At 44.6% G+C, this 24,083-nt stretch overlaps 1 protein-coding gene across 3 annotated transcripts in view; it reads right to left on the reverse strand.

Annotated features, from left to right (window-relative positions):
- The window catches only part of hivep3a (HIVEP zinc finger 3a), a 33,976-nt gene that overhangs the window by 5,219 nt on the left and 4,674 nt on the right, over positions 1-24,083 (reverse strand). The window contains exons 2-5 of one of the 3 annotated variants that reach the window (XM_084032194.1): positions 2,964-7,162; positions 2,342-2,523; positions 241-413; positions 88-159 (exon numbers count right to left, since the gene is read on the reverse strand). In XM_084032194.1, the coding sequence (XP_083888320.1) occupies positions 88-159; positions 241-413; positions 2,342-2,523; positions 2,964-6,788 (4,252 nt within the window). In that variant the 5' untranslated portion in view covers positions 6,789-7,162. Of the gene's footprint in view, positions 1-81; positions 160-240; positions 414-2,341; positions 2,524-2,963; positions 7,178-24,083 lie in introns of those variants that run through there. The other 2 variants (XM_084032192.1, XM_084032193.1) reach the window with 2 other exon arrangements.

The raw sequence follows: 24,083 nt of genomic DNA on the forward strand, positions 1-24,083 counted from the left end.
TCATTGTACAAGGAAAGACGTTTCTTTACTGTGCATACGACAATAAACTCTTTGAATCGAATTGACAAGAACATGACATACCTTTACCTGTGCCATCTGGGTAACAACAGGTTTCTTTTCCGTGCGACTCGGATCTCCTCAGGTGTTCGATGAGGCTTCCTGCAACAGACAAAAGCCAAGCTGAGCTAATAAAGGACGCACAGTGAACACATACTGTACACCGCTAGTAATTTCCTTTACCTTTGGCGTTGGGAGAAGGGTTACAGTGTTCGCAGTTATATGGTGGGGATTCTGTGATGCGATGGGTACACTTTGGCAGCACACTGGTGGCATTCTTAAGGTGGAATCCACAGTCCTCACATTGGCCCTTCCCTGCTCCTCCAGCATGCATGAGCGCATGCTTCTCATTTGATCTGTGAGTGAGAAGACAGCAGGAGGTTTCAGTTTCATCCTCAGAGCTTTTCCCTGTCTGTTGTCTATTGATGCCGCTCCTCTCGGGATGACAGTCACAATCAATATGAGTGTAACTGGAGCCGACACACAGGCTGCAGGCCCTTTAGCACCTGTAAGCAGCCTTTTAGTGGCTGCATTTATCCGGTGTAACTACGCTATCTGTTTGGCCTTTACTACACTGTGAGCTCACACTGTGGCAGCTGGGCCCGGGGTCCACCCCTCCATTTACACTGAGGGTCCCTCAGCGAGGCACCCACTTCAGCTTCAACAGAGCAGCTTTCATAAGCCAAAACCAGACCCCCGCCCCCACCGCCTCCCACTGCCTTATAACCCCATCACAGCTCGCACCACCACCGAGTCCAAACAAGGGGGAGCCTGCGATGTGGCCCAAGGTCCAGGGTTTGCTGCAGCCAGCCAATAAAAACAGGTCAGTGAGGGAGGGAAACCCTGGCCCAGACCAGCTGCTGCTCCAAATAAGCATGAAAAAACACCAAAAATGAAAACACATTCCGACAACAAACAATCGTTCTGATTATAATCGGCTGTTTTTTCTTCTATTTTCACTACAGGCTTCACGGCTGGATAAACTTGACATGTATCATAAATGCTGGGCTTTTACAGTCTTGAAAAAGTTCATGAAAGAGAAACACTTTTCCGTCATGCCGGGCCACTATACTCCTACACTGTAAAGCATCTATATTCATTGGCTTTTCGTGCAACACCTATTCACACCCCAGGTTTCAGCCACGGTGCCTTTGCCTTCCCCCTTTCCCAAAAACAGAAAACGGCAATGGACTACCTTCCTGCCTCGGTTTGGTATTTTTTATCTCTCAGACAGACTGAACAGACAGATGAGGAGAAAGCGAGCAGGCGCGAGGATGACTCACTCTTTTAGGAAGGCTGCGAGGAGCGTCAACATGAGTCACAACAGGGATTTGTTCACAGACACGCTCCCAAACCAAAAAGAGACACACAGATGGCACCTCTCTGCACTCGCCTGCATCACGGCAGCGCTCATTTTTGATGAGTATCAGAAGTACGGAGCTCTCTGGTTTAACATCGCATCGCAAATTCATTTGAAAAGCATCTCTGTGCTGCATTGAAGACAAGTAACAGAACTGTGTCAAAATGAATTCACACTTTACATGTTTGCATACTGCTTTTCACTTTACAAGTTTTAGAGTCAGTCACTGCTTTTCATGTTATCTTTTTGAACAGGAATTAAATTCACTGACCCTGACTATAACCATTTACAATTCAATAACATCAAAAAGAATCACATTATATGCAGCATGTGTATAATGTAACTATGAGCCTGTCTTCTTATACCTCGAGAGGCGATAGTGAGTCACTGTAGTGTCCAGTCAGCCCTCAGTCCAGCATGAGAGGATGTAGAAGCAGAGCTGCCCAGATGGCTTGTCAATCATGCTGACATGTTTTTTTTTTTTTAACTGATGTCTTTTTTCCATCATGTCCTTAGACCCTGGCACTTTAACAGTTTGTCTGTTTTTCCACTCAATCCCATTTGCTATGTATGTACACGTACACACTGTATATTTTCGACTCGGGGTAAGACAATAAAACATACTGCAGCTCCGTGTGAGTGGCTGTGATGGTCGGTGTAAATTAATCTCCGCAGGCGCAAAGGAAGCTAGGTAGTTTCCTGGCTTTGGCCCCTCAACAGACGGGCTCTGTTGGTGCAGACAGCCAACCCTTGGCCTCTCCAACATGGTGGACAGACAACGGTTTCCACAACATACCACAATACGTGACGCAAGCAGCAATGTGGGATTAAACACTGTAAATACAGACAGTATGTCACAAGTAAACCGGACGTTTATTAGCTAATGCTCTTTTGCATCTTACACAGTGCTGAGCTCAGACTCACCCTCTCTCAGAGGTCCGCACTTCAGGTGGTTGTTTATTTCTGGAGCATGACTGCACTTCCTCCCCCTCGTTCTTCTTCTCTTCCTCCCTCGCCTCTTCTCTGTTTGACCTGTCGTCATCCGCCGACTGCTGTGCCTTCCTCGTTCCCTCGCGCTCTCTGCAGTGTGACTGGCTGTTGTAGACCTACACCCGAAAGAGACATGGGCAAATTCACCAACTCTGCTCCAGCATGCCCAGGGAGACAAAAATTGGGAAGTCTCATTGAAAGTTGAAGTTAATAGCATTTGTTAAAACATATTTTTCCCTTTTGGTTGCCATTGTAAAGATTTTTATACACTACAATACGAATTACAGAGATATAAACCACTGGGGCCCCACACTTTGCTGCACCTTTTATACACTGTCCTTGCGAGGATGTAAACCATGCCAAGGAAATCCCTGGACAGTTTAACCTGGATTTAAGGCCTAAAGCTTTGGACACCAATCATCTAAATGTGATATATGGGTTTCAAATGTGCCTCACATATTTTGTTGTTATGTGTTCTGCACTCTGATCAGCCTGACAAATGTGAAATTCACAGATTGTTTACACACAGTGCTATTTGTAATCAGTTTGTAATTACCTCAGCGGAGCATGATCTTTTGTTGTCCTCTTGCTCCATTGACTCAGCTGTCCTGACTGACATGGGGGATATAGTGTAGATGGAGGGACTGAGCCTCTGCTTGCAGTGCAGCAGGGAGAGAGCCGTCTTGCTTGAGAGGCCAGGTGGGTTAGGGTCGTAGCCGCTCGTGGACCACGATGAATACACTGAGGGCTTCTGTTCGTCCAGAGCGGAAGGGTTTGGTTTAATGTAGTTCAAATAGCACCAGCTATTACAGGTGCTGGACAACAGACTGGGGTAGGATGGTCCAGAATGTGCAATGGGAGAACAAACACTTGGTAGACATGTCTGATTTTCCCTTTTGAGTACCTGATTGCATGTGTCCACTGACGCCTTGTTAACACATCCCATTTCCCCCTCCCCTTCTTCCTTTACTCGTTTCTGCTGCTGCTGTGACTCAGGAGAGAACTCTATACTGCTTGAAGGGGAAAGCATGCGCTTGTTGCCCCCTGGGCCTGATATCCTAAGGCCATCGTCCGGCCACAATTGAAGATCTGCGCTTAAGTTCCTATGGTTTCTGTGTTCGGCGGTTGGGGTGCCAATATTGTGTGAGACGGCATCCACCACCTCCTGGGGCCTGGGGGAGGTGGACTGAGAAAACGTGGTGTATATGGCACATGCTAGGGTGAGGGTGTCTGTCTGGAGACGCACCGCCACTGCTGGGGATGTGACTGGCCTCAGTTGTTCCAGACTGGAAGTGATGTGCGGTGCGTGCTGGAGGGCACTTACTCGAACCTCTGAATAATCATCATGTAGTAAGGGAATCTCTAGCTTCAGTCCTGTAGACATGGGGAGGTAGCGAGCTCTGGCTGCCCCTGATGGTGTAGGGTAGGGCTGTGGTGCTTGAGGAGGAGGCTGCTCTGTATGGACGTGTGGAGCCTCTTCCTTTACAGGATCTACAGAAGTGAGCTCTGTGCTGCCTGTCAGCTGAATGTTTTGACTGAGTTTCCACTGAGAGAAGATCTCATTGCTTTGTAGTCTTACAGGATTACGCAAGACTGCGTCCCCCGATAAAGTAGGGGATCTGCTGCAGGACACGGCACTTGGGCTTGCTTGAGAAGATGTGGTGGAGCTGACACGTTCGGGACTATGGCTCGGTTTGGCACACTGCTCCTCCTCCTCCTCATCCGGATCTCTGATAGCGGTGTGTCTCATGAGTAGACATTTTCTCCTTTCCCTCCAGCCGACGGCAGAGCGTTCAGGGGACAGACAGCTGTAGTCAAAAGACTTACTGCGGGTCTCAGCCATGAGGACACTTGGCAGTGGGTCATGAGGCGCCTGCTCAGATGCTGAGCGCCTCATCTCTCGGTGCTGATGCACCCCAGGGACTGTTAGCATGTGTGGAGCTCTTGATCTCCTCAGTGGTGCTGACCCTGGTATCTCCATGTCTGGTCTATTTGACTCTTCAAAGGATGTGGAACGACTGGATGCATAAGATGCACTACTGTCCTGACTGGGGCTGCGGGGCAGGGATATAGAGTCAAAGCTGGATTCCCCAGAGGATTGGGCGGCCTCAGCTAGGCGCAATCGCTTTTTCTTGGGAGGAAGCTTTTCAATGGGCAGCTGGGCCAGAGAAGGGCTTCTCTGTGGCCACTGAAATTCATCATGTTTCTCTGTATGTTTTGCTGTGGTGCTCGGCTCTACTGTTTTCGCCGTGCTCATGTTGGAATCTTCTGTGACCAGTATTTCTGGAACCTGCACATTGTGTTGGCGGACCAGCTTCCGAGCTGGTATTTTTGTCGATGGTTGGGATTGTATCTGAGGCACCAGTTGATGTTCTTCGTGAGGTGGGGAGTTTTTTGCGGCCTCACCGCCTTGACTCTCATTGCACAAAGATTCTTGTTTTTCAAATGACCGAGTGTGTTGAATCACTGAACAGGTTTGTAGCGTAGGTCTTCTGGGCCCCTCGTAAGCCATATTGCTTTCATCTTTACACTGTCCTGACAAGAGGGCAGGTGAGGGTAACGAAGGAGAAGAGGGATCATCAAATTCAAAACTCTCTTCTTTCCTTCTCTTGCGTATTGCTGAAGCTCCCGCTCTAACTGTGTGGTTAATTAGCTGTGAGCACCCCGTTTGACTAATTACCACCTCGTTTCTGGGATGATGTGCTAAGCACAGGCTTTGCTTGTGTTTCTTATAACCTTCCCAATCTTTGCATCCAGTGCCACAGGCCTCACACTCATACGGCTGCGGTTGGCTTTGCTTGTGGTCAGGCACAGTGGTCACGCTGTCGGGGTAAAGTGATTGAGGACCCTCATGTTCCTCTTTCGTCAGTTCAGCACCAAGTGGGATTTCAATAGCAGGCTGCCGTCTTAGCATCCCGTAACGACGGGGTGCTTTTGTTTCTGAACGCTGTCGTTCATCAAAGGACTGACTGAGGCGGAACTTACTGAGGCCACCACTGGAGGCATCGAATGAACTTGCCGCAGATGGCATTGAGTGACTTCTCACCAAAGGGGCGGTGGATGTTTGGCCAGCTGGCTGCTCCACATTAGCTGATGGGTGATGAAATTTTTCACATGGAACTCCCATGGTGATGGAGCCACTGTTTTTATAGCACAGATCTGCCGCTTTAGGGCTGTGAATTAATGTATCTTTCACACACAAACTCTTTTGCGACTCCGAGCTATTCTTTCTGGACAACGAGAATCTCCTCGGTTTCACACTGTCAATTTTACTGGTGTCGACCACCGCCTCATTGATAGTGATGAGTTTGGTGATATGGTCAATGACCTGTTTTTTGGGGACTGTGAATGGGATATTTTTGTCCTCCTGACCAGAGGGCTGCTGGTTGTGCTGCCGAGACATCCTCTGGAGGTGTCCGAGACGTCCATATTTGCCCAGGATGATCTCTGCATAGCTTTTGGCACTTGTGTTCGGGGGGCTGTCCTGTGTCTGCTCAGTGCTTTCAGAGCGAGAGAAATAGCCTGATTCTGTGCTGCCTTTACTCCCTAAAATTAGAGATGAGCTCTTTTCATCAGATGAGTCTCGAGGACCAAGTTTTCCTCTGCTGAGACGCAGGGCCAGCCTCTTCTTCACTGCGTGGGAGTCATCATTTCCTCCAGTGCAATCTTTGGCCATGTCCGTTTCATGACTCTTGATTGAGGCTACACTGCTTTGTCCTTCTGTCACGGAAGATGCTGATACTAGCTGTCTGGTTTCATCTTCGGACTCAGTGACTTGCTCCTCTAAAGATCTCGGCTCCCCAAGTGCCAGACCTGCCTTCACCCTGTGGGTGTGCGATTTGCGGTGTTTGTACAAGTTACTCTTGGTCTTAAAAGAGAAGCCACATGGGGCACAAGGATAGGGTCTTTCACCTGTGTGGGAGCGTATGTGTTTCTGTAGGACACTGGGCTTTGCACATGCACGGCCACAGTAAGTGCAGACATATTTTCCTGGTCTCTGAGGCTTGCGCTCACGTTTCTGTTTTGGGGTGCCCTCCTTGGTTTCCGGTTTAGACTGGGTGGGGCCACCTGCTGAGGAAGGGGAGCCCGGGGACAAATGAGAATCCGTGGTCGCTTTCGTTGCCTCATCCTTGTCTTCAAGCGCTGCATCTGAGTCAACGCTCTGCCGCTGGTGCCGGAGACGTTTGCGTTCAGGATGCTGTCTTCTGGACTGTTTTGGTTGCTGTAGTGTGCCATGGGGTTTCGGGGAGCCGGTTTGTTGTTGCCGCCGGGGCTGGGAGGGAGACTTGGACTGCGGGCCTCGGTGGGGAGACTCTGGTTCACAATGTTCTTGACCTCCGGACTGCTCCCCAGTCGTCAGGCGACTGTGCAAGGCCTCCATAAAATGGAAGGACAGCCTCAGGTAGTCACGTGGGATGCGTCTGCCTGAGCCAGGCTACAGAGTTCGAACCAAATCATTAACTGGATAGTGTGTTTAATGTGAGTGAGAGGCCTATCAAATTGCGTCCACTTTAGTTGCCTTCATAACTCTCACTTGATTTGCTTAAACTTTATTGCTTGGCAGCAGAATGATGCCATCAAATGTAAAACGGCGGCATCAAGGAATGCAGCTGTGATGTTTCATGTGCTGTGGAGGAAGTCCTCTGCCATGCTGACCTCAAGTATCCCATTGTGAAGCACTCAGCCAGTCACACAGTCTGATGCTCGGTTGACTCAGCCAAGTATATGATTCTTCGGTCTTGGCAATATAGAGATCTGTGAAGATAAACAACTTGTTATATAAAATGGTGCGTTCGGTTCTACTTCGAGACACAGACAACCCTCTGACCCTCCACTCGCCAAATATAGATAGTTATGTTTCATGTGATACATTATCACTGTGTCATAACAGTCAGATTTCACTTTCTGGCGGCTGCTGAATACTGTCAAAATTAGAATGGTTTATGTAATGTTGTTTTTTTTTTAATAAAAATATATCAGCAAGCAGCACACAAAAACGAGGATTCTGCTAACAGAGAGCACCGTGTCCAATGACTGTAACAGGAACATTTCAACAACAGCATCATCAGAAATTGTCATGGTCTTCAATGATTTCTAATCAAGCATGCTTATATCAAAAAAATAGACCACAATATGTTTCTGGACAGCTTTGCATATTTCACCCACTCCCATGAAATGGGTTGATGCTGAAAGAGGAAGCAAGGCTTTTTATAAAAAAAAAAAAACATGCCCAATGAAGAGTTTGTCATTTTCAGAAGGGAATTATACAAGATCCTTACTAAGATTACTCTCATTAAAATGTGTTTAATTAATGCTGCATGTGTGACATGCTGCATCATCTACTATCACACCATAGAGTGCTCCCATACAACGCTGCCACATGTGGACACCTTCATCATTTCTTTATGGTTTATTGATCGTTGTATCTGTGATTTCAAATACTAAAAAAAAGTCAAGCCAAATGAAGGTGAGCGATGGCTGTTAGCCCTGAGTTGCATGCACAAGGTGATTCAGTGGAGATACTAAAGAGAACTCCTTAAGTTTGTGCCAGTATACTGAAACAGTAAACAAGGCATCCCACGCACTGACCAGCTGGTTTCTACACCCACGTTCTGGTGGAAGACGGCAAAACTGCTGGATTGGATCCAAATGACTGATAACAGGTTGATAACCAGCGTTGGTTTAACTTGTGGGAAGAGTGTGCACGCCAGTATTGGATGAATATTAAACCTATGTAGATTTTCTCTTTAACAAAATTCCATTCAGATGTCATAGGCCTCCATCTCTTGCAGTGAGACTATAAGTGCTAAATGTAGGTCAGACAGGTAGTGTAACTGGACTAAGAGCTTTTGGAGGAGAGTCAGAAACTCAGCCGTCTTACTGAAAATAACGGCTGTGAGATTCTGCAGGGGGGTGATAATGACTGGAGTGAAATACATTTCAAAGAGAGCACTTGCAGTAAAGCACCTAAAACCAAGTGACATTTATTTATTTTTTTAAACATGCAATGCATTTGCTCATGTATGCCTGCATGTGCCACACTTGTTCTGGAGTTAACTATAGACTGTTCATTTGCACCTCTAAAAAGGTGCAAATGAACCTAGCAGGCAGTTTTTTTTTTCTTCAACCCTTCTCTCCACACGGATCCTGTTTTCTTCCTGTCCTTGGCTCTCAGCCTCGATGATTCTCTCTCGATGAAGGCTCTGCTAGAAAACACACGTCTGCATGTAATGTCCTCAGTGTTAAAAGCCACACACACACGTCCGCTGGGGCAAATAAATACACTTTTAATAAGAACTGAATACCAACATCCTTCTATAGGAACAATCCATAGAAAATAAATACATCTCAACCGATTTGTACGCATCAAAGTTTGCCTGTAAGAGTACTACTGCATAGATGGAACGAGTTGTGTTAAGCCTTCTGTGGCTCTACAACGAGTTGCGTGAAATATGATACTCAAATGACATCACTTGAGTGAGCATTGGTTGGGGATCAAGACTGCAAGGTTGAAAATGAAAAAAACAAATCTGGAGGTGTGAAGTGAGCTCAGACCTCCTCACTTCTGGTTGAGGCTAGCAGCTGGAGGCTACATCAGCTGCTGCTAACACAGCCACATCTTTAACCCAACTGTTGGCACTCAAGTTCCACTCTGGGTTATGTAGGTTTGGGCAAGGAAGATGAATGCATGGAATCAAAAAATACTTTTTTCATGACCGTCCGCCGTGAGTCTGACAATATAAGTGCTCTTTTAATCACTGTCGGACATAGTTTCCAGAGAAACAGCCGGCCTTTTGCTCAGCAGACATTGTGACACATACAGTCCATGGCTTTGTTCCATTTATGGCATCCCAGTAAGGCATACCAGTGAGTCAGGGTGAGTAATTCCAGGTTAATGGAACTGGCGCACCTTGATGCAACACAGCCGTCATTAATGTAACTAATTACTGATGAGAAAAACGCTTCCCGGTTCTCAGAAGGCATGAGGCAGTGTTATGAGCAATGTGCAAAATGAGAAATCCCCCAAATGTGTATGGTCTACTACAGTATACAATGACACATTTCTGATGTATTTGCACTGTGGGGATACAATCTGCAGACTGAGCTCAAAATCTGTACTGAACCAACCAGGTCACCTCGAGTTGAGTTAATAAAAAACAAAAAAGAAATCTTATATAAATGTGTCCTAATGCTGCATCCATTCACACCGCACAGAAAGAGAATATTGTATAAATGGCTTTTTAAAAATCTTGTCAATTTCCTCCTCTCACACTAATGGGCACCCAGCGGTGGTTCCTATGGTAACGGCCCTAAACCATGTGGTAGCAGATGGAAGGAGAGCTGGAGGGCTAAATTTATCTTCCAGCATCCTCACCGACGAGAGAGAGGGAGAGAGCGAGGCAGGCGAAGGTGCCTCCCTCCTCGAAGCTACGGCTTTTTGGAGAGAAAATCAATACTTTGGGAGTCTTGAATTCGTAGTACACTGATACTCCCATTTTTTTAGGAGCAACCAGATAACCGGAAAATGCATGACGGTCTCCATGAAACACTAAACTATAGTATTCTCCACAATTCAACCAAATGAACAATTTTAAACCCTTCTTTTTTCCTATTAAGCTTGACTAAACAGTCAACATTTTAAGAGAATAATGCAGTATTTCAAAAGGTAAATACAACAGATGTATGTGTTAAGATATAGAAATCGACAGCAAAAAAGTAGGCATTTCATTGACAATTTCACGGCAAAACACAATGACAACGGCAAGTTAATTTTAAATTGTTCCACCGTCATGCTTCACCTCGCAGACTCGACGGAACCGAGCAACAAATGCCTTCATCTGCTGTTCCGTTTCCACTACGATGTCAGCTCAGCGTTAGCAACGCCGTCAAATCAAAAAAAGAAATCGCACATTTCCTCAGCAGCCTGCCAGCGGTGCTCTCCAGGGACAGAGGAGATCCCTCGGGGAGAGGATGTGTGTGTGTCTGTGTGTGTGTGTGTGTGTGTGTGTGTGTGTGTGTGCACCTCGGGAGTGCTCCCCAGTCCCCAGGGAGAGGGTGCCGAACATAGGAGGCTGGATGCACAACACAGGGAGCTCATTCACTCCCAGTCTGAGCTGTGAGCTTTAATACATACACAGCCCACGAGCCACTCACTATTATGCACTCTCCCTCTCCTTCATTCACACTCACACACACACACGAGCACAAACACACACACACACGAGCACAAACACCTCACTGCGCTGCCTGCATGTGTTTAAAACAGCAGAAAATATTCAGATCATTTCAAATGTCTGAGTGTGATTCCACACTTTTCACTCGCTGGCTCATTGATGGTGCAGCCTTTTGCAAATAACAAAGACCTGAAAGGATAACACCCACATTACGTCGATCAACATCACCTCACGCACATCACAATCCATGCAGATGACAGAAAGGATGTCATGGCTTTCTTTCTTTTTTTTTACCTGGTAGCAGGTGGTGTTGTCCTCCGCTTGTGAATGACTGGAAACGGAGAGAGCGAGAGCCAGAGGGAGGTGAAGGGAATGGGAGAGAGAGAGGGAGTGAAAAAGGATGAATGAGAGTGACGGTGAAGAGAGAGGGGTAATCGAGTCTCCGCTCTACGTGCACTGGGCTGACAAACAGGTAGCTGAGTATATTATGCGTATGAATGAGGAGGAGGGGACACTCTCTCGCTGTCTATCTCCACCTCTTCCATACCCCCCCACCCCCCCATTAGTGTCTCTCTTTCAGGTCAAAGTGAAGTAGCAGCTCCTTATTTGGAAGTTGACGTAAGCTTGTGTTTCTTTTGGCAGCCGTCTCCGGCTGCACAGCTGGCAAACCGGTGAGAGGTAGAGGGGGGCAGGGTGAGTGGTTGGTGTTTTAATTTGATCGGAAAAGGGGGTGGAGAGGGTTACTTCATATTTTTAAAACACAGTTTCCCCATTCAGGTCTCAATTTCCAGCATAGGTGGAGCGCTATTGGTGCTGCATTCTGAGAAAACCCTGGAAAATTTGAAAACATATAAGGACCCGCATGGAAAAGAAAAAAGGGCACAGGGATCCAGTTTTTTAAGAGCAGCTCTGGAGAATGTCCACACACCACAGCATGGCGTTCATGCTCCTGCCAGGGGTCCGGCTGAAACGAGTCCAGGCAGCTCTGACATCACTCCCCGCTCTTTTATGCCATGGGTTTTCCCCCCTGCTCCAACTGACTTCTTTCAGTGGGCTGAAAGCTTGCAGACATGTGGAGCATTGAGGGAATACCAGCCGGCGGGATGAAGGCAGGCGGTCAGCCGCTCATCTGGAAAAGGGGAAGCTGAGAGGGGAATGGAAGAGAGCCCAGGGTGTCCATCCTCCACCGGCCAACAGAGAGTCCTTGTGAGTGGGGCTCCAAATTTGTATGCAAAGGCCTTGATACTGACATTTCTGGATTAAGGCTGCCTATAGACAATTTTATTGAATTATTATAGACTATTACCTGTCCCTAAAAGTCAAATATTGCCAACATCATATTAATCTACTGGAAATCTACTTCCATCCACCTGTTTTTACATGCAACAAAAACAATGGGGCTGGTACATGTACTGCAGTGCTGAGTGAAAGAGGAGACAGGTGAGCAGGTGTGTGTGTGGGGGGGGGGTTCAAGTGATGGGACAGGTTGAAAATGTCTGAGGGCTTCTGGTGGACAGGTAGTCAATGGCAAATAAAAGGAAGTAGGAATGTGGCTAGAGGGCAGGACAGACGTTTCCCACATTGGGATCAAGTGTCTGAAGAACAGAAATAGATAAACTGAGACTAGAAGAGACAACTAGCATATTGGAGGATGCAATCCCCAACATATTGGTTGGGGATTGCATTTTTAGCTGCTTCTTAATAGGGGTACACCAATCTGACCTTTTCAGTCCAGATATAGAGACCTGGGTTTGGGGTATCGAGTAACAATACCAGTGTATGCCTCTCTGTGTGTAAACATTGCTTTGCTAACTTTGTAAAACCAAATGTAACACCAAATATATATATATATATATATATATATATATATATATATATATATATATATATACACATATATATATATATATGGACTGCATTGTTATTTATTAAAATAATGGTATCCAAAACCGTAACCGATTCCCGATCCAGCGATATGAGTCAGACCAATATGCGATATGAATTATTTGTGCATCTCTAGTTCTTGCTGACGAGCAACATTCTTATTCCACTTACAGAAACCTGAAAATCACTTTTAAATGTTGAATTTGCAATTTTCAGTGAAATGTGCACATATATAAACTTTTACCTGCATATCTATCTATATATTCATAGAGGGTATTTTCGTCTTTGTTTTTTGTTTTTTTCAAATAACATCCTAAACACCTTGCCATTTATGATAAATGACTGTTTGGTCAGGCTTAAATCTGCTGAAAATAAAGGTGTTTTTTGCTTTCAACATATTTTGGTTTGTCATATTATTTGAGCATGACATGAAAACTAATATTGGCTCAGTAAATCGGTCTTACTCCACTTGTCAGCCTTTCTGGAGGTGACAGAGCTGCCAGTGTTGAGCTCTTTCACAGGGGAGGTTTGCCTCCATGCAGCTGGAGCTTGTCTGGATAACCTTGTCACAGTGTGAACATCATACCAAACACATTCCTAACGGGAATATTTATTGTTGTTAGGAATGTAGGGCAACGATGGGATGGAAACAAAAAGATAAGGTCTCATAATGCTGTCCTCTTCTTGCTAATCCGAAGACTTTGAATTTGCACCTCAAGCTGCAGCCAACAATAAATTAACATTTAGCAGTGGAGAGAAATGATGGGCTATTTTTAAAGATGCAGATGTAGATGGTAAACCTGCCTAATTTCAGTTAATCCGCCATTTTATGCTTCTAGAGCTGACATTAACCTGTGGTGGAGGAAAAACTGGTCTTTTAAAAAAAAGGGAAAAAGTACACACAAATAATTTGCTGCAATTTAAAAGTTATGCAACTGTAAAAAGAACCCCTCAATACAATGCTTTAAAGTGAAGCCTTGTGTTTTCATTTTGTCACATCTCATCAATGGTATAAACTCTCACTGGGATCTACATTAGAACAGACTTTAGCAGGACATGGTTACCTTCAGCCTAAAAGAGCGCATGATTCAAGTAAGAGCCTGGAGGTAAATCAGGCTGTCACTGCCTCTGGCTGGATGAAGAAACTAAGGGTGCACTCACACCTGGGCCGCGCTATTTTGAAACGTAACATATGGTCGTAATTCGGTGCTTGACACACGACCTATGTGGTCGTTTTCTCGAGGAGGACAGTCTGGAAACTTACTGACAAGTCCGTCTGCACATATTTCTAGTAAACACTCGGCCTGCATCAGCGCAGGTGAGCCGGAGCGGATTTTGGATGGAGACATACAGCTGCATTTTTATTATAAAAGTACCGGTCCGAATCTGCTCCGGTACCGCTCACACCATGAGTTTGAAGCCCAAGCCCCACCCAGAATCCATCTGTGTCATACAGTCATCAACAGTGTTTTCAGTCATAAATCGGCTCGTTAGCGGGGGGAGATCCAAGTAGAGCACTGAGAGATAATGAGAGGGACGGCCTATAGATTGAAGCCGACATCATGTCCACATTGCTTACCCGTGCATGAATCGTACCGTACTCAAATCCACCTCTTTCAAGCATGCCGGGGCCGAGAAAGCGTGCTGATGGAGAGCACACACTAGTCGAACAATCCCGACTTTAGGCTCAATCGTGCCTAGACGAGGTACGGTTGGTGTAGTGTGAGTAGGGTTGCAAAGGGGCGGAAAATTTAAGGAAAAACTTAAGCTTGGGAATTTTGGAAATATTCCATATTTGGAAATTCTCCATGGGAATAATGGGAATTATGGGAATTAATGAGAATTTAGGGGAGCTAACTGGGAATATATTATATCCAAGCATAAATATGAACAGAAGTCATAAGAAAACATCCATACAAAATGTTTTCAACAGATATTTCAACAGATTTATTTGAAAGTAGAACAGAACATGTTTTAATTAGTTGTTTCATGGGTGAAGTCAAAAACAGGAATGTTAGGTTCAATACTTCCAACCCCACTCATTCAAAAATGGAATGGAATGTTCCCATTCATGTCTATGTAAGAAGCCGTGCAATGCCGTTGCGGAGCGGCGAATTTCGAGAGACGGAGGGCCGCCGCCCGCAAGCTCTCGAAAATCTTTCAAACTGACTGTTGTTGATCTAAAATAAAGACAGATTCAGCAACTGCATAGCTTATTTCTCGCCTAAAATGTTTTCAGAAACACATTTCGTTTAATTATTTTCATAAAATAAGAGGGAGGGGAGAACGATACGAGCTCAGAGGAGCACAGAGGGGAGGGGTGTGTGTGTGTGTGTGGGGGGGGGATCTTTTTTCAAACCTTTGAAATCATAGACTAGAGCTTTAATAAATATATTTCCCCATAATAGCATCAAAACTTACTTCACTTTGTTTAGTCCAGAAGCTTAAATGTGTGCCTTCAATAGTCTTTGTGCTTCAGGCTCAAAAGTGTGGTCCAGTCTTCTAGTGATCTTCTGTACATGTGATGGAGGCATGCACAGAGCCAGTAGGGGGCGTGGTCTCAATAGCCATGCACTAAGCAGTGCTCTGTGCATGTGGTTGAGGAATGGCATGGATATTCAAGTGTATTTGAATGGCATCTGTTTGTTTTAGTCAAGATTATGCTACAAAATAACTTTCCTCAGCTTTATTTAAGTCCCCTTTGAAGAGCCAACCATCAATTTAAAAAAATTCCCTGTTTATTCCTGTTTATTCCCATAAATTCCCATGGAAGGTTTCCACTTTTGAAAATTCCCGGAATTTTGCAACCCTAAGTGTGAGTACGCCCTAAATGCTTATGTATTATTTGTCCTACGACTCATATGTGGCTGCTATATGCTCAAGAAGGCCATCCAGGTTATCATGTTTTAATGGATGACATCACTCGGCTTAGAGACAGCAAATAAAAAAAAGCCGGGGTTACACACTTCACCACACAGATACATTCATGAGAATGGGACAGACATCACAGTGACCTTGCCCTTTGACAACCAAAATCTAATCTGTTCATCTAAGAGTCCAAGTGGATATTTGAGCCAAACTGGAAGAACTTTGCTCAAGGCGTTCTCGAGATATCATGAGAGTTGTATGGATGTGAAGTCACAGTGACCTCCACCTGGTCTAATCAGTTCATCCTTGTGACCAGGTTAGGTCCACCTGAGATGTCACAAGAAAGGGCCAGATGGATGAACGGACACCCTGAAAACAAACTGCCGGTAACGGTAGGTTAGCAGATCTGTTTGGAAGAAGTTTCACTGAGTAAAGTCTCTGCTTGAATGTCTGATTCACGTCTGAGGGGGGCAAACCTCCATCAGATCGGAGGAGGATGACTGGTCAAAATTTGATTTTATCTAAAAGGCCAATATTGGCAAATGCATATACCGGCCCGACCCTGGTTGGTTTGCGGTGGAGCGTCAGCATCCAGGCAGAGGACAGCGCTGGCTCCGTCCTGCGGTGCCACAGAGGGAGTTTCTGGGCCTTGTGCCACCTGTCAGAGGAGAGAAAACACAGGCAGTGTCCTCCTCAGCATCCCGGCTGTCCAGGACTTCACGTATGGCCATTAAACACCACCGAGGCAGCGCCGCTCCCTCCAGCGTGGTCTTTCAGTCTGTCGTGCTTAATGACCTCTAAATGCATTATCACCGTCTGGTGAAAATGTAGGACTGCATGTTTGGTGTAGAATACTGTGGGAATGCATATTGTAGGTTCAGAGTGGAGAAAGCAAAGAAGATGGCCTTCCGCGTTGCACTCTGAGTACCCGGCTATAAAAATAAGAGTGTGTCTGGATCTAGCTGGTATACCTTTTTGAGTGTGTGCATGTGTGTGTGTGTAAACCAATTCAATAACTCCCAACAAATAATCAGAACCACAGGTCCCCTTGCCTCCCTCCAGACGCCCAGCCACAGACAGACCAGAGACCCCCCTCACCCTCCCTCCACCTTACCACCAACCAGAAGGGAACAGATGCCCCTCTCAACCTCAACCTGCCCTGACAGCCACAGAAAACAGCAGAGTGACCAACACACGGCAGGCTGCGCTGCCGCAATTTAAAGAGTCCATGGAGAGAAATAGCCATCTGAGCTCTAAAAAGTATCTGAACAAAAAAAAAGTCTCCGCTTGCTAGACGACCTGACTTCCCAACAGTAGACCACGTTGACAGATGTTGTGCAGAGCTCAGCTGTGGTGGGAGGTGCTGCTTCAAACCCTACTACCAAATGTTCCAATAACATACTTATTCCACGTATGTACAAGTGTACCTTTATGGACCAAAGAGGGCTGTGTGTGTACTCAAGGTGCAATAATTCAGATTTTTTTTTCTGTGCACCATCCCACTGCCTTTACGAGGCACACCCAATCATACCAGGCTTCAAAATACATTTTCACTTGTCAGTTACTAATTATTACTTTTTTTTAATGCTCTTACTTATAGTCACAGCCAGGACATTTAAACCCTTGAGTGTAACCATTGAGACAATGAGTCGAGGCACTTTGGGATGCCACAGCTCTCGTCGAGAAATAGTCTGGCACATAACCCCACAACATTCGTTTTTTGGCTAAACTTGAATAAATAAAGTTCTTTCAAGGAGATGTTTTCAAAGCAATACAAATGAGGTATTAGAGAGGGAATTAATTCACTAACACTAACATTGGCTCTAAGACATAATACATTACTAACACCACTAATGATTAGATTGTTTTTAATCAAAACAAGAATTTGACTTTGCGGCTGACAAGCAGGACACGGGAGCTTAGCTTGCGTCTCCTCACGGGTCTTTAATCGTATTCGCCGACGATTAACTGAACACACACTGCAATGCTGCATTCACAGCTACAACGTTACTGCTGACTTCATATTCACCGTCTCTATCTCTCTCTCTCTCTCTCTCTCTCTCTCTCTCTCGCTGACATTACGCCAGGCTTCCAATACATTTGTGGAAACCCCGACATTTGACGTTGCTGTCGTGGTATCGGTGTGGTTGTATCTGTAGTAGTTATGAGTACGAATATGGTTTCTGTTTCAGTCAATCGTGGCGGGCATACTGATCTGCATTGGGTGGTCCACCCTCGTTTGAGCCCGGAACAACCCTTCTTACAGGCCGCTGGCAGCTGTGCCAGACACTGGCTGATGTTTCTGCAGCTTCTTCGTCAGCATCACAGGCTGATAGAAGCCAATACTTCCTGGCATTCAATTATAAAAAAGGATAGGATAACAAATACTTCTAAATAGTGAGTTCACAATAATCACTGTGAGCAATATTGCAATTAAAGCCAGAGTATAAGAGATTCCTGTTTCTGCTCCGTGTACTTCACCAAACCCAATGTATATTCTAAAAGGGCAAACCCAGGGTAATGACTCTATGTATAAAAAGTGTTATATTGATATTTACGAACTCGCTGACAACAGATTCATTGACGGAAAAGTGTGGGGCGCATATATTTAGAGAGGCAGCAAACCAAATCAGGAACAAGGAGAGAGGCACAAAGACCCATAGAATGGCAGGCATTGTGCAAGCGATGAGAAAACAAGTTGGAAATATCTAGAGGAAATGCTAAATATAGGACAAATGACCAGCACCCGGCTATATTTGTCCCCACATCTAAGTTAAGCTGTGCCTGCGAGCGTTTGTGGTTTCAGGGCGCGAGCCTGGGTTTCGGTAAGGCCGCCGGCCGAAACCGTGACACTGTTTGCATACACTCATCACCGTCATGATGACAAAGGCATACGGCTAAAGGCGACACCTGTAGCCAAATGAATAGCAAACACCCTCCGTAGGACTGTGTGAATCAAGATTTCTGGACTCGATCTACAATTTTCTCCTTAAATGTGATTCATTCAATGACGTGACATTCTTCCCGAGAACCTGACGTGATATCAAAGCAGTTATTGCCTGCTCTAGTTCCTGGCTCCATCGTATCAAACACAATCTGCTTGGATATCTACTTCACCGCCATATCAGAAAACATGTTGCACGTTAATCCACTTTAAAAAAAGGAAATATAGGAACAACAATCAAATAGTTATGATCGAGCTGCAACGATTAATCAGTGAGTCTATCCATAGAAAATGTGTCTACAACTATTTTCTCATCACTTTAGTCATTTTTCAAGAAGTGCCAAACATTTAGTAGTTCCAATTCTTCAAACGTATGTATTTGCTTTTCATAAAACAGTTGTTAATGCATCTCTGTGGGAAATTACAAGAAGAAGCTTTTCATTTATTCAGACATTTTATAGACCCATAAGCAGCAGCGCTAAACCATGATACTGAAAGTCTAACAAAAGTGGTTCCTGCAGGATGTGACCCAAGGGGATACTGGGAGATTATAAAAGTTGTGATACCTATGGCTATGAATAAATCACATTTATTTTATACTAGAGAATACCATTTCTCTGTCTTGGTTCTGATTTGATTCCTTATTTCACAAAAAGACAAACATGGACGGTATCTCTACAAAACCCTTTTTAATTTAATGTTCATCTTTTCGCCTGAGCATTCGACTGCACCTCATACTCATAAGCTATCATAAAGATGGTGGGGATAAAAACCCCAAGATGAAGCGGTGGTGGTACCATCCGGATCATACGTGCAAGTTTGCATGCAGTGTTTCCTGTAATCACCTGCAAGTTTAGTTTGTCCCGCATGCATTGATGTGTTCCCCCTACTGGGGGGTCAATGGGAGCCAAAATCCTCTAGGAAACACTGCAACAGATCCAAGAACAAGAACTGAGCAAACTGCATCTGCTGATGAAGACCAGGTAATGCTGGATGAGAGCTTGGTGTGGGATTTTTTTCCTCAAACAAAAGTTCAAAATTGTACTTTCATTCTCAAAAGTTGCTGTTTTAAATCAGGAACTATATGATTCGAGAATAAAGATTTTGTGACTTACCATTCAGTTCTATAATTCAGAACGACAGTGGTTTGACCTCAGTAAGAAGAGACGGCGGCTGAGGTTAAGAGGCCATCGAGATGTTTCAAACCAAATCACTACCGATATGGCAGCGGTGAGAGAGCAGCGGTTCATGAAAGGAGCCGGGAGAGATGGGAAATGAGGACGCTAATGGAAACCAGTGAATAGCTGATAACAACCACATGCAAACTCTCCACAGGAGCATCAACAACTCTGCATGATAACTTTGACGGATCGATACTAACACTGTTGGGCCTGATGCATCTGGCTGTGTGCTGTGTTAAGCAGGTTACAGAGTAAAAAAAAATGCTACATCCCAACATGCAACTTTCATTTTCATTTTTAAAAAAGGCATGCCGATTTCTGTGGAAAACACAGCTTGGATAAGAGCCATCCAAATACAATGGGCGTTTTTTTTCTCCCCCTCTTGAGCGGGGCTGTACATGCAAACCAATCTGCTTGGATATGAAGGTGATGTAATGCAGGGAGAGAGCAGCCATATGCTTTCTCATTTCAACAGTGAATCAACAGACAGGGAAGGAGGCAGCGTGCCAAAGAGGACGTGTGTCCGAGGAATCTATACCCTCCACACAGAGAGACAGGGAGAAGCTGTAGGCAGCGGCAATATTTTGACACACACTCCCGATGCGAAGCAGTAATTGGGGATGTGGCTGCCAATGATCCCGAGGTCTACCTGTAGGTGCCAGCTGAGTCAGCGGCTATGCAAGAAGCCGGGCTACCTAGCGGTGCTGCGGTCTCTATCTCAGGGGGATCATGGACAGCAGACCCACTTTGGGACAAATCCAGAAAAATAGACACAGCCGCGGTTACATAACACAATAAAAAAGGGAAAAAAAGCCTGCGGTCTCGCACCACATAGCCCTCTGTGCTCGGAGAGAAGCCAACCTTGATCGACGATGACATTGTCCACGGAAGTATAAGCAGAGGACAGGACAGAGGATGGGAGGGGACACGCAGTGTGATGTGGAGGTCAGTGTGTTGCTTCTCTGCACTCTAAAACACTTTCTCTGTAAATGCGTTGTTGAATGCGCCCCCACTACATTAAAGCTGATGTAATCAATATTTCTATTCAATTATGTCATACCCCGAAGCTTTACGGAGCTTTTACGAGCATATTTCCCATAGATGCAGCCTGTGGTCGCCATGGTTCAGGCCTAACAGATTTGAAAAAAATATCGAATTGCGATTATTTTTGCCGGTTTTGCAATGCGATATGGGAATTATTATTTTGGCATCAATTGACAAACATATTGAAATGAATCTAGTCCAGGTTGTGTAGTGCAGGACAGCTCTGCAGCAGGACAATATTTAATTTAAAATAGTATTTTGAAACCCATTTCTCCTTTAACCATATTAATAGCTATAAGAAGAATACGTAGGAACAATAACAACACATTTGAGTACAATCTCACTATAGAATGGAGCTTGACCGATATATCGGCAGGCCGATATTATCGGCCAATATTAGGCATTTTCCAAACTATCAGTATCTGCATTTATAATGGCTGATAAATGAATATTTTAAAAATAAAATAAAAACGGACGAAACACCCTTATAGAACTTAACAGAATTTGTCTCCAGTCTTGTTGGAAGTTATATTTATGAAGCTTACCAAGTCTTTTAATACTGGTAACTTTGTGTTTGGTTGTTGTTGTTATTGTGTTTTTGTTCAAAAGGACTTTAAGTTGTATATCTTAAGTTTGTATTTTTATACATGTTATTTATCAGAACTTTAATATATTTTGATGTTCCTCTGTTCCGTTGTGACAATAAAATAAACAAGCTTATTTTTAAACTGCATTATCATATTATTTTAGTGAAGACTCATAAATAACTACAAATAACTAATGTTATGGAAATCTGTTAATGTTTTGTTACGCGTTTCTGAAAAAAAAATATCGGCCGATATATCGGAATATCGGATTTTTAAATCACAAACATTTGTATCGGTATCGGCCTTCAAAATCCTTTATCGGTCGGGCTCTACTATAGAACGCTGGCTTTGTAATAATTATTCAAATACTATGTTTTGGGGGAGCAAGGGGCCATGTTGGACATGCATGTGGGTACATTTTGAGAGTTTATAAGTGCGTGTGTGTGTGTGTGTGTGTGTCCACTAGGTGATTTGTGAATGAGAACTGCAGCTGACAGGCCTTCTGCCTGACAGCCTGCTCTCTCCACGGGGGTCGCAGAAACCAGAGGACCTTCCACCTCGCGGTGCAACCCAAGCTGGGTCCATACGCTCGCCTCCAGGGTCACTGACGGCATCCAAGCCCTTCCAGCAGAGGGCTGCAGCTCAGCCACGGGCCAAACAACCCGCAGCGAGTGAAACACATGCTCTGATTCCCATGCACCTCCACACACACACACACACACACACACACTGCATGTTAACGTGACGCTTAACACCCGAGCATACGCCGTCCACAAAGCACACATGCACGCTTTACTGCCAAACACGTGTGCCTGTGCACGGGCACATGGGCAAGCGAACGCGTAGTCAAGGATGTAAACACACACGCAGGCGAGAGTATCTGTTCATTAACAAGGACGAGAGTCAGTTTCCGCTCCCGCCGTCTTCAGTCGCCGGCGGAGGAAGAAATCTGCTCACCTACAGCAGTTTTGACATTAAAGCTTGTGTCTCTGCTGCCGGGGGAAGTCCTAGTGATTGATGACCAGAGCCACCCAAGGGTCCACCGCTGCATCACTAGCTGGGATGTTGTCACCCTTATCTACAAGTGGAAGAGCGTACGTGTGTGTGTGTGTGTGTGTGTACTACACATCCTTACTTTCATGCGAGTGCCGGTTACATGAGGCATCTTATATCATGGACACACGGTTCTGGGCATGTGATTTATCACCGCTGGAGTCGCTTACAGTTTTTTTTTAAAAATGGTATTTTCCAGGTTGGAAGGAGTTTGATGATATATTGCATGGGGGAGAGATTTGTTCCAATCAGAGTAATGCAAGTTCAGCACTATGTACAGTAACAGCTGTAGGAAATGGTGAATGGTCATTTCCTACTTCCTATTTAAACTGTGGTGGATGGTCAGAACGGGCCGGCTTCTTAAAAGGCACCTTTGGTAATTTTCACCCCCTTTCCCCCATGTATTTGTGTCTAAGTGACTGATGGGATAAATACCTTTTGAAATTGGTCCAGTATTGAGTGAGAGCGCTGCAGCCATCAGCCGCTAAACAGGCTGTGATGTAATCGCTCTGAGTCTCCTCACTGAGTTGCCCTATGAGGGACACAGATTTGATTTGTTTACCGATATCAATATTGGAACACATTAGAGTTTTCAGTATACGTTAACAAATGCTGTATTGAACTCCAATAATTATTTAGTGCCGACCAACCATATTTGTCCAAGAAGAGCTGAAGTAGATAAAATATAACCTGCAACATATTTGATAATCGATTAATTTCATTAAGGCAAAATGTTATCCAGATTAGTATTTTCAGATTTATCATTAATAGTAAAATGTATTTGAGTTTTTTGATTAAAAAAAAAGAAAAGAAAAACAAAGTTAAATATTTGAATCTGGACTCCTAATGAAATCCTAACGGCCATTTGTCATTTGAATTCAAGTTTTACTCAGCAAAGTATTCAAGACAACGAAGGAAAACCTGCTTCTTTGAACGGGTCCCTGGCCAGACTATTCATGTTTACTTATTCTGTGATCACATAGTTTGCCTTTAATTAAAATGTTTTACCAATTTCAGACTTTTCTATTTAGACACAGTGCTGTATAGCTGTGAGTCTTTAGACCAACTTTTAGCATTTGAGAACTTTGGCTTCTTTTTTTGAATGAAAGAAAAAAAACATGCCCAAAATAAAGGCCATGGTTTGCTTCAAACGAAGCGGCTCGTTCAACATGTCGACCGACCACATCTGAAGGCAAAGTGTCCTCAGCGGCCACACCGAGCCGGGCTGAAAAGCTTGTTGACATATGTGATATTTATATATGCGTTTAAATATCTTAAACTTTCTGACGGCCTCGTCTTAGACAAGGCATTCGCACACATGCCTGCCGACTCTATAAAGCCATCATCAATGGAGCTCCGATACTACGATTCACCATGGCAACGGGGAGAGCGTCATTAGATATTACTGAGTGTTTATGTAGAAAATAAGCTCATCCTGAGAAAGCGGAGCAACTTAACTGCAGCAAAGTAGCGATAGTTAGCGTGGCAGACAATTACTGCCCGATCTAATGTGTATAACTGAATGAAACAGTCGATTGATCTAAAGGTAATAACTCTTTATTTTCAGCCTTGAACAGCGACACTGTGGTGTAATGGTTAGCAATGCCGCCCACGGTGCAGGCAACAGGGGTTCAACTCCCATAGTTCACAAAGTAGCGCATCAAACAAATTATCATTTTCATTGGGTGTAATCCCAATCCCAGTTGAAAATTAAGCATAAGAATATTGCGCAAATACGTTGACTAAGGCATATGATTTTAATCATATTTCACATATTAAACAGTAAACATAAGCAGGTATGTCAACACAGAAATGTACTTAAACATTTCATAAATCTCCCGTTTGCAAAAACGCTAGCTCCGCAAAGAATCTGGTTGCGGATTATGTCCGCGATATGAAATGTTGAAAATGTCGGAGAATATTGTTTAGATAATATCTAAT

The sequence above is a fragment of the Eutrigla gurnardus genome (assembly GCF_963514095.1).
Source record: "Eutrigla gurnardus genome assembly, chromosome: 17".
Lineage (NCBI taxonomy): Eukaryota > Metazoa > Chordata > Actinopteri > Perciformes > Triglidae > Eutrigla > Eutrigla gurnardus.